We start from the raw sequence: 15,383 nt of genomic DNA on the forward strand, positions 1-15,383 counted from the left end.
AAAATGCACTAGGGTGGCATCTAGGGAAACTGCAGCTCTCTCCTGATTCATAGAAGAAGACCAAGGAGACAAATGTAAATGCCCTTAATTCTTAAACAAACTTAAATCCTTTGCCAGAGAGACAGTCAGTCTGGGAAGAATAGTAGTGTTTGCTCTGCATCTCCAGTTCAGATCCCAGTTTCTTCATCAAACCTGTCAACCCTGCCAGTAAGGGAAGATGCTAGTTGATGCCATTTGTGTTATGGTGTGGCTATTTTTTCAAGAGGCAGTAGAGAGACAGTAAACTCATTTCACATATGCCATAAATGGCAGCATTAGCAATCATAGTAATTTCAGTTATATAGAAAATATAAATCCATTTAACAGGACATCTCTGTAACAATCTGTTCTGATTGTTTTACAGCTTTGTTAGAGATATCTTTCCAAAATGGTGATATCCTTAGCTACCTTTAGCAGGAAAGACGTCTGTATGTTGAAATTCCTTGGCGATATCTATTGATAAAATTACACAGTAGACATGGAAAGAATAGTCTTACATTTTTGACATAGAAGCAAATGCTATCTCTTAACTGTTTATTTTTATGTCAAAAAGTGCAAGCTAGTAGAAATGGCACATACACGAGGCCTCTGTTCATAACTTCCTGGATCATGGGTTACCTATTATTGTGAACCTTATGTATCATCTATTTACTTATAACTGCTCTACTGCCAAATTTTGATTTCCTGTGCACGTTCCTGAATAGCTTTATGAAATAAAGCCCTAATCTGGACCCCAAAGTATAGCATTTTCCAACTAGAAGAAGTTTCCACAGCTCACAGTTTTCTTGCTGCAGATTTATAGCAGTCTTTCCAAAAGAGTGAGAGGAGGGAAGAGAAAAGGGGTTAGACTTCAGAAGCTCTTTGACACCTACAGATAGCAAAAGGTGTTGAGTGGGATCTTCCAAGTGTTATCAGAAAGCCTGTAATAAAATCGTTCCTACTGTAGGATTTATAACCAAACATTTCAGAATACACTGAAATACACAGGAAACAATATTTCTTTGATATAAAACTTCATTTTATGGTACTTCCAAACAGGCAAAGAAAGAGAGCCCCACATCCTGGTACAAAACACCAGTCATACAATTTGTTTTCCAAAGTGTCAACTTTTTCCAGTGGTAGTTGTTAATTTAACATTAAGTACCAGTAACACCTACCTTTTCTGCCCACTTTTGGCTCAGAATCAAAATATTTGTTCATGGATTTACCTGAGGAATTTGTTAAGATCTCCATGCTTCATATACTCAAAGACCATGATGAGTGGATCACCCTCAACACAGACACCATAGAATTTGACAATGTGCTCATGTTGCAGGTTAGTTAGCAGTTCTGCCTCACGGTGGAAGTCCTTGCGGGCATTGTCACTGGCATCCTTCAGTGTCTGGTGGAGAAAATGAAAATGTAAGGAAGGACAGATTTTCACGGAAGGTAGGAAACGTGTGGGACAGCCCTGTGAGGGTAAGATAAGGACACAGTACAGCATAGAGGATGGAGGAAGTACTCTCTTAATAGCTCTTTTAGAAATGCAGATGTGATCTTGAAGTGCAATTAAATAATGGCAGTACAATTTTCATTCTCTTGCCACATGTTATCCCAAACAAACACTTTTCTTGTAAGAGAGTGTATGAATACTCATGCTCTCACTGTGACAAGTGTTTTCCAAACACAGAACAAATAAACTGATCTCATCCCAAAAATATACTAGTACACAGCTGGTTTGTATCCCTGAGCATTTAACTCAAGCAACCCCTAGTATCCTGCTGGTATTTACCTTTCCTGTTAGTTCTTTAAAATAAAAATCTGCTTGTTTGAAGTGCATGGTGGTAATGTGGATGCATTCTTTATGTACTGCTGACATTAGTCCCTGTGGTGTGCTATACATTAGGTAGATTTACATGAGAGTATGTCCCTGGACCAGAAAAACCTGAGACTTCAGCCAGAAACTTCTTCAAAATTCTGTTAATCTACTCACATGACTAAGATTAGGCAACAATCCAGGCAGGTTGACCTGGAGGTCAAATCCTAAAGTGATAGACACGGAGGAAAGCAGATGCACAGAGAGTGTCACTGGATCAAACAGGAGGCTTAAAAGTTGTATAATGAAATAATATTAATTTAACTGTCACACCTAGGCAGTTTCTGATTTCTCCTTACAAACTACATTTCATGAGCAAGAAAACACTTTCATGCACAAAAAAAGCAAGTTCAGACACCAATTAAATGAGGAATAATTATAATTGACAATAAACCACTAATAGACTCTATAGTCAAGAGGTACAGTGGTTGCACTATACTAATTCAAAAAATATTTCTAAAACCACAAGAGAAAGATGGCAAGTTACCAACATTCAAAATTTATTTTTCACAGAAACTGCTGTCTGGGCTCTGTACCTCTAGATTTTAACAACACCTAGGTTTAATACAATGGAAGATAAGACACAAAACTAGTGGCTATGTTTTAATTAAAGATGCCTTTTTCCTGGCCATATAGACACTTCACTTTCTATCCTGAATTGATATATAGAGCATAGGACCAACCACACTCACCAGAACAGAAACAGAATAAGCTGATACTGTCCAATTGTTCTGCCAACAAACTGAGGTTTTAGCTGCAGTAGTCATGATCTGTTCAACCCTTTACTTCAACAGGGACAATTCTGTCCACTTTTCTAGTATTAGATGTATGCATATGTGAAGAAGAGCCTAGAATATGACTGCTGGAAAAAACACGTGCTTTACTTGTGATACCGCAATTCTGGGCCTTGAAAAATGGATAGCTACCATAACAAAATTCAGATGGGGGGATAAGGAGTAGGGCAGGATGGATTGCTGTCTTCTGGGTTCAGGGGCATTTCTCTGTGGGTTTCAGGCTCTGTGGGTCCTAGAGGCAAAAGAAATCACTCATGCCTTAGCTATCCCTTCCCCTGAAGAACATACCTATGAACCTTAACATGCCTTCAGGCTCAGAATACCTTCTCCATATGACCTACCAATGGTGAAACAAAGATATTGCCTCATCAAGGCTTCACTAGTCACAATATGTTAGTAACACACAGCTGTAGCATGGATGTCAAATTTGCTTCCTACTCTGTCTACACACAATCGCATCTGAACTGAGTGAGGGCTGAAATGGAAGTGTCTTCCAATACTCCAGGCTCTGGGATGATGCTTTAACATGGTACAGGCACCAAGCCACAGTCAAGTGTATGCTATATATTCTGAAACCACTGGTAATAATTCTGTTGTCACTTGAGTTTCCTCTGGTGGTTTCATATATGAAGTGATTGGACTGTAATTCTTCTCAACAACAGAATTAGAAAAACAATTAACACAAAACCCATTTTTAAATAATAACAATCTGGAAAAAAACTGAAAGGGAGAAGCAGAGGCTGATCCTCTTTCCAACAGGCTCTTTCCCTGGAAAGACAGTAAAAATGCTGACAGCTCTGTCCTGTGAGGATGGCATATTGTATATTTGAGAAGATGCTTTTTATCTCACAGAAACAGCAAAATTATCATATGACAGAGCAGTTGCCATGGCAATTCCACATTTTCTGTCAAACAGCAAAATGCAGAAAAGTCTAAAACTCTGGTGAAAACTCATGCAGGGTTTCTACTACCATGGGCTGACTAGAATTTCTGTCACCCACCATTGCAAAATCTCCTTTTCATTATTTCATGCAGTGCATAAAACACTGACACAATGACATGAGAGAGAGAGTTGGCACAGTCAGGCAAGGAGGAGACTGGAAGGTAAAAAAATTAATAAGTATGTAGAATTTACATAGAAATCACATCGAGTAATGCATTTAGCTTGTTCTCAGTACAAGAAAAAAAAAGAAAAAAAAACAAAATAAAACCCTGAGAGCACAAAGAGAGGAAAGACATATTAATTATTATTATCATTACTGACAAGTATGCCAAAGCTCTGCATACAAAGCACTTTCACCAGTCGACAGGAGGTTTTCCCAAGCAGGATCTGAGATTCAATCACATGTGCTTCCCAGCCACTCAGGCCCACAGTTGAAGAGGAGGAACAAGCTTCCTTGGGAAGCAGAGGGGCCCCTGGCTCTTACAGGAGCTCCACATCTGCCAAGTTCGTCCTTGTAACAGTTGGACTACCAGCCCACACTTACTCTCCTCCACAGAGTCCTTGTCCAGGTAGCAGCACTGTGTGTGTTCTGTGCTGCCCTGCAGCGAGTGTGAACTCTGACACCACAGAGCTGCCTTCGTGGGCCAGTCAGAGCAACAGCAGGAGGATGGGGCTGCCACCAACATCAGCAGGACTTGGCAGCCAAACTCTCAAGGAAGCTACATGACTACTACTACTGCTTTCTACTGTTTCAGCCTTCTCCTACAAGGTAATTGCTACTGCTTTCCATAAACATATGGTATGTCTCCTCAAGAAATGAAGGGGTCATTTCGAGCCTTCTCAGAACTGAACATCTGAAGAATTGGAAACCTTTGATTTTCCTGTGCAGGTGCCATGGAAATGTTCTTGATGTCATACACACAGCACTCTGCTAGCTGAGCAAGACCTCCCAGGGGAGCCAGAAGCACAGTTGCTAACCTGTGTCTTGTCAGCCTCACCTCCCACTCTGGGCAAGCTACACTAGTGTGAGACTGTGCCTGGGGATCCAATCCTGTGAGGACACAGTACTGACCCAGGCCTGAACAAACATAATAAAATGGGCCCACAAGAAAACAGTATTTTTAACTTCCTTCACCCTCTGTTCTCTTAAAGTGCCTGCAGCAAATGGTGTCCTGATATGATGTGCTTTGGGGCAATGCTAGTACAATGCAACACGTGTTGCCCCCAAAAGTCAATCAAAACCAATGTAAACAAATTGGCTTTCTCCTCTTTAAAGAAGCAAAAGCTCAAGCTCTTTGGTATTTTATGCTAGGACTGGTATTTTTTATCTTCCCAGATTTTTCTGGGCCTCTTAGCTCCTAAATAATTTGCTGCAGCAACATCAGCATTTTGGATACCAGCTGGCTGATAAGAAGGGAACATGTTGAGTTAGAAGGAGGCATGCTTAGGGCCAGGCACAAGCCATTCAGTTTTTCAGCAACTGGCAGGCACAGGGAGCTGACAGGGACCACTAGCCAATGTGACCCTCATTGTGCAGGTGAGGCTGTGCCTCCTTGCAGCTGGAATCTCCCTGGCACCACCTTACTCTTCAGCAAGTACCTATTTCCACTGGATTCACCAAATCTGTTTTATAGTGATGGGTGTGCTCTGGTTTTGCCCATGGAGCTGAAGCTCTCTGAAGACCTTGTTGTGTGTCAGTAGGAGCTGCTTACTGCTGCTGGCATCCAGGTCTGCTCCTCTACGACTAAAACTGCCAAATCCTGTGCTCAGAGTTGTAGTCCAGACACAGGATAGCTCTCTGCACTCCAGCTGAGAGCCCAGCCCTTCACCTCCACTGTGGCTGAGGGATACCTGCTATCTGTGGCTGGTACCCACAGTGGAAGAGAAACATCAGGCAATTAACCCCCCAGTTATATGAAGATCAATCCAGTGGCTCAGTTCACCAAAAAAATTGCTCTGTGACAACAGACAGAGTCACATCTTTAAGAGCCAATAACAGAAACATAAAATGGGCATAACCTGTTCCCAGAGGTAGTTCTTCCCAGGAGCCGCCTGCAAGATTTTTATTAAGGCCACTATACAGTGAGGATTTAGCGAAAAAGAAAAACCAAACCGAACCAAAATAGTATGACAACTTGCCCAGAAGATGGATAGATTTGTCATCTAGGTCTATGGAGACATATATACCTTTAAAGGCAGAGTACTCTTCCATTTGATTTACACTAAGAATGAGCAGCAGAGAGAAAGTGCAGTGCAGCATTTAACAGAAGAAGTGCTAGGTTCCATCTGGACAGGATTTTCAAAGGGAGCAAGTGAATGGAAATACTTTTATTTTTCTATTAAGCAGTTCCCTAAAGTGATAAAGGCCATTTCCATTATAGCTTCACCAAAATACAACAAAAAAAATTAACCAGATATAGCTTTGTTGTCTCTTATCGCTTGCTTTCTCCTGTCTATGCTATATCTCTTCAGAGCTTATTTTTTTTCTCACCAGTCAACATGACTGAACTACTCCCAAGTATTGAAAAGCCTACTACATTGGCAAACCCAAAACCCCACTATTTTTGATGGAACATTCTACAAGACTCCTTTCATGCTCTTCCACTGTCAGATTCAAGACTCTATTTCTTGTTACCAAATTAAAAAGATGATCTATATGATTTTTTTTTACTGTGTGGTTTCATCCAAAATGCACATATGGTTGCCTAATTGTGACCTGTCAGATAAAATTATTCTCTGGTCACTTGGCACAGTCCAAATTCTGGACATCTATTCCCCCTGCATGTAATGAGATATTTCAAATGCTGGACACTTAGTTTAGTTTTTAGGAGAACACTACAGATGGAGATAAGAGGTTGTTTTCAGAGAAAGTTTTTGAACTCTGAGAGTGTAGTTTCACCAATACTGTTTTCTAGCTACATCCACAGCTAAGGTCAACAGCTAATCTCAGCTCTTGAATTCTGGGGGACAAAAAGGGCTTCATGCAGAGAAGCAGGCTTGGTCTCCAAGCTGCATTAATGAAAACTACCCACCGACAATTTCAGTTGCAAACTGAAAGAATGGCACAGTCCTGAAACAGAAAGGTGTTCTTTGCCTAGAAATTATACACGTAACCTGTTCGGTTAGCTAGTAACAGATCATTTTTTAGACACACACACATGCATTTTTAATGACCTAGATATTATTTTTCTATATATTATTTTTTATATTTAATAATGCTTCAGACAGACCATAAAAGATTTTGCCACCTCGTGACACCACCTGTTTCCTCCCTTTTCCTTATGAGATTCAGGTCTCATTTTATAATCCACAGCAAGATCAAATACCAAATTATCTTAACACTCTATTAGCCTTGTGAACTCTTCTACAGGTTACATGGAAGGTTCTTCTACAGGTTACAGGAACAGTTACATGGGATTATGGAATAGGTAAACATGACCATTTACAAATAAAATAGCATGAGTTGCAACCATGAATTAATAACGGTAACCCTAGACTCTTTTACCTTCACTGCAACCAAGATCTTGCCCTGCTCAGGACACAGGTTATAGCATTCTGCCAAAAAGACCTTCCCAAAGGCTCCTTCTCCCAGTTCTCTTTTAAGTACGATATTGTGGCGCTTGATGTGATGCACAACTGTGAAAAGAAGACAAAATAGAGGTCAGAAGGGAGCTGCAAGTTGAGGATGGAGCCCATGCTTACAGCCACATGGAGATAGGATTGCCTGTAAAGTAAGGAAGGAATCAAAGTGCCCACGTGTCATTTTTTACCACTTTCTGCGAAAAGACCGAGTTCATACATTTGTATTTTCTGGTAGTGCATTTTCTGGATAAGAAGACATGGAATTGAGAATCACCTGGGAAAAGGACATTTATCATCATGTTAGGATGACTGCTGCAGAGCATATTTAAGAGCCAATGCTACTTTTTAAAAAACATTAAGACAGTGAATCAGAAAACAAACCAAGCCTTTCTAACAATTTTTCTGTTTTTGTACCTTTAACAATAGCAGAACTCTCCTGTCCAAATCCAAAAAGTTTTAAAATTAACCTAAACCAAGAAAACCAAATGTGTCCTCTTTCAACTAAATGCAACTTAACACTCTGGTTTACTTACCACTTGTAAGTAAACCACTGCTTTCCCAAGTTCTGCTACACTATAGCTACAATAAAATGAGAAATTCTGTTCTCACAAACATGATTTATACTATTGATCTGAAGTAAAAGAAACAAAAGATGGACAAAGATTTTAGACCACATAGTGGACAGAACCTTAGTTCAATTGCTGCCCAGAATCAATTGATTCATGAAGCCCATGAAGATTTTTTGACTTACTTTATATTCTCCTTTCAGCAAAAGCTTCCATTAAAATCTTTAATATTTAAAATATTGTACTAAATTTTGTAGACTACATTATCAATTTACAATGTTCAAGCTAAATAAAGCAGTCCTAAGGGCAGTTTAGCTGCCAATAGGGTGGACAGCTAGTGTTGCTGAAACTGTACAATCCAGACAGCATCTGCTGATGATTTTAACCTCAGTGCACTTAGCTGTCTTTGCAAACACTTAAATTTAACCCTGCCTGGAAGAAGCCCATTTTCAACTTAAATTCTAAACTCAGTGAATTAAATAGCAGAGTACAGGCATCAGTCTGGCTTCTGCAAGGGTGAAAATCTCACCTTGGCTGCTCAACTGCAGGGACCAGAACTTAACCCTGGCAATAATTTAGGATCTAACCAGATGCAGACCGACACCTGCCTCCATACTTGGTCACAAGCCTATTCCAAACCAGGTGACCACTTACAGAAAATCACCTTGCCTCCATGGCTAAAGGAGGAGGGCTGATGATAACATCAGTATGGAGAAACAGCACAGCCTGTCCCTATTCCCATCACCAGTATTTGGATAAAAGGATCACAGTTTACAAGAGAAGAAAATGTGTGTCCCATACCTTAAGCCTACAGCAACCTAACCCGAGCTCACTGCACGTAAATACACTTCATATCCGTGCGTGTGAACATGAGGGAAATGTGGTGCTGGAGCCAGCTTGGAGAGAGAGCAATCCACCACCCATCGGCCGTCATCAAGTGGGCAGCACACCCAAGGAACAGATCTCCACCAGACCCAGCTGGCACCTGCTAGAGAGCCCCTGGGCAGTGTGCAAGCAGCACCCCCGTACACTGTGCATAGAGCGGTGAAGGCTGGATTCTCTCCACAGCCCACCAGACTCACCAGGCTTTGCTGCTTTCCCCACAGCTGGTGGCTGCAGAGGGGATATTCACAGCCTCATTTTCCAGTGCCAAGTCTTCCAGGAGAGGCCACATGTCCCAGTAGGTATACATGAAATGAGACTACATGGTACCTAAACTTTTTACTCTTGTCACACAGTGGTCTAGCATCAAATTAAGTTTTGTCATGGTGATGCTTTATTTGGCCAGCTACCTTAGCAGGTCCGTGCTAGCAGCCAGTAAGAATTTGCTTTTAATTTTCATTTCCTCCTCAGCACTGGCTTTGCAAGAAAGGCTCAATATGCAGTCAGCACAAGATAGGCCTGAACCAAAAGACACCCTTTCCCCATGGGCACAAGTTACCCAGCATTGCTGGCCTCTGCTAACCCTGGTCACAAGGCAGACCAGCAGAGCTGTAGGGTTGCTGCCGTGGCATGCCACCTGAGTAACAGAGTGTGGCACATCTCATCACCTGAGCTTTAAAAATTTGTGGTAACAAATGAGTGCTACCCCCTGTCCTCTAAAAAACCTACCATCCAACGCTGCCTCTTGGGGAAATCTCTTTCCCTCTGCTTTACTAGGAGTATTACCAGTAGAGGCATTGCCAGGAGGATGCCTCTCTTCCTTTCTCGGAGAGGAAAGGCAGCAAAGGCAGTTTTTAATTTTTTTTCTGCCCACATCTGCCAAAGACTTGGTGATGAAGACAGTCTGAATTTTGTGTGGATCCTCTCCATTTTGAGCCCATTACACTGCTAATGTTGGGCCTAGCAGTACAAAGGAGTTTTTTTGTGAAACTCCTGGAGGACTTTACAAACAATAGAATAAAAATAAATAAGAAACATTTTCAATACTTCTCTGTAGTACACTTACAGCTGCTGTTAAACACTCTTATATAAACCTAGAATTTGAATAAACAATCCACCCCATAAACCAAACTGTAAAAGCTGAAACACAGCAAGGCGCAGGTCTGCACAGAATCTATTTGCAACTTGTTATGCTCTATCCATTCCTGTTACCTTTTTGAGCTGCACTGAGTTACTGAACAAATAAAAAATGACAGTAAGTATGACTAAATGGGCAGAGATTAAATGTAAGAAAAATGTAAGTAAATCAAACACATATGATGTGACGGATATATGAGCTAAGGAAAAAAATCCATTTAGCACACTCAGGGCCCCAACCATAATGACACCATCTTCAGTGGGAGGATACTTGAGCAAGAGATACACTGGAAAATTCAGGTCAAAATCTGCTTTCAGTTACTATCAGGATAAAGCAAATTATGACTGTTAAAGTCCAAGAGATTATCCTGGATTTACATTGAAGAAATAAAGCAGAATTTGGCCAAAGAGGTGACATACACAAAGAAGTCATCTCATAACACTGTCTCACAAGAAAAGGTACACAAACATTCGAATGACAGCTATGTATTTTCCTCCTTTTGATTCTAAGCGGCAATTGCATTTGACCTGCTATTTGTACTTTTAAGGTCATATCATCTCTGTTTTAAAACTCAAATGATTTCTGTAAAAAAAATATGTTCCATTAAGCTAAAAGCCAAGTTGAGTTGAAACACTTCAGATAGAAATTAAATATAAAACACGGAGCACGACAAAATGAATTAAAGAAGGGTAAATGCTGAAAAGAGGCTATGTTAAAATAATACCCATGCAGCCATACCCTTAAAAGCGGGGGGCTCCCATGGATGATTTCAGGAGCAACAGAGAACCAGATGGCAATGGCAGAAAAAGTCTCTCTTCTCATCTTATGAAGCATCAGAGAAACATCTCATACAAAGGGTTGGATCTTTAGGTATTTCACTCATTAGCAGACAGCATGTCACACTGGAAATGATGCAGTAACATATTTCCAGGTATGGGACTGCACTCCCCAGGTAACCTACCTTTGATGGTGAGGCTGAACAGAGAGGGCCACACCACATTCTGGAATGGGTTCCAGCAAAACAGGCAACTCAGAATCGCTTCATCACATTGAATTCCCTGAGCTGGACACAAATTAATCCAGCCAGGGGCAGCAAGACATGCAGCAGTATCAATTAGCATTTTTTTGCCCATATTTAAAAAATCAAATGTGACTAAGTGAAAGAGTTTCTCCTTGGTCACAAACAATAGGTCTTCACAGTTTACCACTACATGTAACCATTACACCATCTAAGCTGACCTTCTAAACTATATAGAGCATAATATTGATAATAAATGACTTGTATATGGCAGAAGACCATCTCCAGAAAGAGAATGTGCCAGCTGTGATTTGAAAGTCTGAACTATCCTCTTCCTTTCATGTGTAATCATTTCATTGTTAATAAAAATGCATGTCTTTGTCTCTTAATCATTAACTTATCAGGTTTGCATCTTCCTCCCTTAATCTTTAGGGGATTTTGCCTGATAGTTTTAGTGGCCTTTTCAGGTTTGGTATTAAATACATGTAATCAACACCCTTCTTGCCATTCTTGGTGAGGCAAAGAGACAAAATTTCCTCCACCCAGGAAAGCATTTTCTCCAGTTCACCAGTCACTATCTTGATTTTTCTCTGGATAAATTTTAAACATCCTTTTAAAATAAGTTATTTCCAGTTGATTTTTCCCAACTGGTAGCCACTCTCCCCAGGGTTGTGATAAAAACATAAAATCAGTTCCCTCTATCTCTTCACATCCATAGATTACACTAGTCCTTTAAGCCTGGATTTCCTAAGGAGCACAAAAGTGAAATACTTATGTGGTACGTATGCATGTGAGTGTCTCATCTTGAAGACCTCACCCAAATACAATATTACAAATGTTGTAGGTTTCAAATGCATTCCCATATACCTCATGAGAAGAGCGAGATTTATGGAGAGACTGGAACATGGACTCACTGACAGACAATAAACAAACAACAGCTGACGGGCATCACTGCTGACTGAACTACCAACACTGTAAGATCCTTTTGTGTTGCACATCCACTTAAATTATCTGATGAGTCTGCTTCTGAGGATACTGTTCACCATTTTGCTAGTGGTACACATGTGGAGCAGTCCTGAAGAAATTTGTTGTGCCAGGACTCTGAGAAGAGAATGAGGACTTCAAAATGCCAAGAAACCGGGCATAAATAGTCCATAAATATATAATATTTATATGTATATATAAATATATATACATATAAATATACATATGATTGTTTATTATTTATATTTATATTATAATATCATATAATATTATACCCACAGCTGCTTAAAGTTTAAAGGCAGTAACAGCAAGGACTTAGCTTGTGATGTGGCACAAGGCCCCACAGAAAGATCCTTTGCAAATTTCTTCATTCCTTTTCCCACTATTTCTATGGCAACTGTGTATTGAACTATTTCTAACGCCTAGCTAGAAAAAAAATAGTTGTAAATGGCCAAGTGATTGTTTAGATAGTGTATCAAATTTGTACAGCATTTGCCTGTATAGAGAAGAAGTTTCTGCTGGAAACTTCTATAGCAGAAGGATATAAATTCACTACGAACAGCATGCAGCAAGTCTAGACTGATGGCCATGTCTGCAGTTTCTAGAAGCTATTGCCAGAATAGAAATTTTGGCTTATTGACTATATCTGCTCTCTAATATGGCAGTAAAAGCCAACAACAATGGTGGGAGTTTTTTGGGTTTTGTTTTTTTTTTTTTTTTTAAACCTTTTGACCTGTCAGCCTTGCCTGGATACAGAATAGGTCAACTCAGCTGTATCTTTCTGATTCTTTGATGCATTTATCCCATACAACGTTCATTACTTATTATTCATATAGATTTTTGTGTAGTGCTGCTGTTTAATTTTTACCATATAGCAGCAACAATTGCTCACGTAAGGCTCATGCCCAGATGTTGTAGATACAAACAAACAATGTTTCCGTGTATAAATATATATACACATTTTTAATTTGTATAAATCTGTGTATATATAAATGTGTGCATATATATACACACACACACACACACCCTCCATTATATATATGTATATATAATAGTCCACAGCTGAGAATCAACTCACACATCTTCAACAGAAGTAAAATAAGCTGACAGAAAATCTCCTCTCAGTACCTGAGGTACTCAGCTCTACATGAAAGGGGTTGGTACAGGCTATAGAAAACTGAGTAGGGAAGACTCACAGAAAACAAGGCCAGGAGGGCACTTGGGCCTTGTCACATTACCTGTTCAAGTCCAGCTTCTGAAGCACTTTGAATCTTGTTTTGTGTCTTAGGAAAAAACACAGGATAATTCAAGAGTGGTAAAACAGTTATCCCTTGGGTGGCCATCAGTGATTTGTCAGGCTTGTCACAGGCATTAGATCCTAAATGGGCCTTAAGGAAGGGATGGCCCACTTAGGATCTAATACCAGTCTGAACAGGAATTGAACTTCCTGGAAGAACTGGAGGCATTTATGAAAGGCAAACAAGTGACTGCCACAGGAATGGCATAATTCCCAGGCACTTACTTCCTACTGGTCCGGAGCTACATCTGGTAAATCAAAATAAATCTGTGATTGCTGCAGCTTAACCTTTCAGTTGCTTTGTTTACAATTTAAATCCTCACAGGATATATATTTAAAACACAGAATTTTGATTTTCCTGAGTTAGAATTAGGCTTCCTTTTGTAACACAGCGCTGCAGCTCTGGTGGGTGACCAGCTCTCCTCTACCTGCCTGGAGCAGCAGGAGCACCACAGATCTTGTCCACTGTAAACTCATTTTGCTGTAGCTGGCATGGCTCTTGTCTGTCTGAAACACAAGTGTTTACTGTCTTTTGGGGTTAATATTCGATTCCTGGTGAGCCATTTCACTTTACTCTTTTTTTTTACGAGAATTTATTTGGTTCAGCTGGCCAAGATGCCCTCAGCTTGGCTACAGATAGCCATGATGCCATACTTTTTTGGATCATTATATTCAAATAAGCATTACTTAAGAATAAATTCTAACAAAAATGCCATCATTGTCTTAAATGCATGAGTCTGATTAACTTAACTCACCCTTCATGGAAAAAAAAAAGTCAACAGTTTATCCATACATTAAATTCCCCTTGCATATTAAAACTGAGATGCACAGGACCTTCAAGCCCTAGTCAACCTAAAACTGATCTTTTACATGCTAAAACAATTGGATAGAACAGAATAGCTGAAAGCTAAATTTGGTTATTTTCAGAATTAATCACCCTGCACTTCTCTTTCTATGATGCTTCCAGCCTACTAAAAGCTTTTCAGCACGGTATGGTAAATCAGCTTTAAGCAGAAAACCATGCTGGAGTTTGACAAAACACTGCTTTTTCAGATATGTATACACTTAATTTATAGATGGCAATCTCAATGCGCTTCTTCCAAAAGGTTAATTCATCACCATACAGCTTAGAGTCTATTGTGTGTGAGTTGCTGTGTAAAACCTGTTAGCATTATTTTATGGCTGCGAATCTAGTCTGTCTTTCATATTTAACTGGAGACAATGATCTCAACATGGACACTCTTCCCATTCAGACCTGGAAATCCTCTCCCTCCACACTATGCTAATCTTTAGGAATCTTCTGCATCACAGAAATAGGAGTACTTGGCAAAGAATGGGGGGAATACCATGTAACATATCTCATATACTAGATACTTGCAGAGGGGGAAGGGCTAATAAACATACAGTACTCCAAATAGTAACTCTTTTCTATCTCTGTTTTCAGAAATGGACATGGTCTGAAAAGCATCTGACAGTGCCAGCTTGAGAAGTAGGACCTGAAAGAAACTACCTCCAGAGATGAACCATATTCAAGCTTAGAGTAAATGGGTATAATGTGAAATTCAAAGGAGATTGCACTGTTTTTGATCTTCATTTCTCAGCTTTGCTACTGCTCTTCTTGTTTTAAAAGGAAAAGGAAATAATTTGGTGGCTCTATGTTGTGGTAATGAGAGATGTAGGGACCCCAGGCAGGTGCAAAGGAGCGCTCTTTTTTGTTACTGATAGGTAAGGCTTTATAAAGCCTTACCTATCAGTAACAGCTCTACATGAGGGAGTACAGAAGGGTTTTACTGATGGCCTTTCAAAGCAAAATATGAAAAGCAAATGGAGCTTTCAAGCTTGTGAAGGAATAAACCATGTGCTTGGCTCATAGCTGAAATTCTATTCCCTTTTTAAAAGTTAAGCACATACTCAATCTTTACCTTTTGCTGAACTATCTTTCTGAAAGACAGCACAGAATCTGATCAGCCATGTTAGATGGGTAGGTCTGCCCTGTTGCAGCTAACTGAGCATAGAAAGGAAAGGGAATATTAGAGAAAACATCATAGCAGCATGACAGAACCCAGTCTTACAGCTCACTTTCGAGCAATTTATTTACCCTTTTCTTAATTTTTTCCCCATTTCCTTTTACAGTTCTATCAGGCTGCAACACACCGTGTGGCTTTTTGTGAGGAAACCTGAATCTTAATGCATTTTTATGTTATGCTTTGCTTTCTTTTAGCCAATCAAATTAAACCCTTCCCCTAAGCACAAGGCTCAGCCTCTGCCTGCTTCCTTAACTGCAC

The 15,383-nt window shown here is 40.0% G+C and overlaps 1 protein-coding gene across 2 annotated transcripts in view; it reads right to left on the reverse strand.

The window, feature by feature from the left end:
- NTRK2 (neurotrophic receptor tyrosine kinase 2) overlaps nucleotides 1–15,383 on the reverse strand; it is a 194,677-nt gene that overhangs the window by 42,215 nt on the left and 137,079 nt on the right. For both annotated transcript variants that reach the window (XM_086866656.1, XM_086866658.1), the window contains 2 exons: nucleotides 7,137–7,267; nucleotides 1,248–1,420 (listed from right to left, as the gene is read on the reverse strand). In XM_086866656.1, the coding sequence (XP_086722782.1) occupies nucleotides 1,248–1,420; nucleotides 7,137–7,267 (304 nt within the window). The remainder of the gene's footprint in view (nucleotides 1–1,247; nucleotides 1,421–7,136; nucleotides 7,268–15,383) is intronic.

Source organism: Cyanistes caeruleus, chromosome Z (assembly GCF_971803275.1).
Source record: "Cyanistes caeruleus chromosome Z, bCyaCae1.hap1.1, whole genome shotgun sequence".
Classification (NCBI taxonomy): domain Eukaryota; kingdom Metazoa; phylum Chordata; class Aves; order Passeriformes; family Paridae; genus Cyanistes; species Cyanistes caeruleus.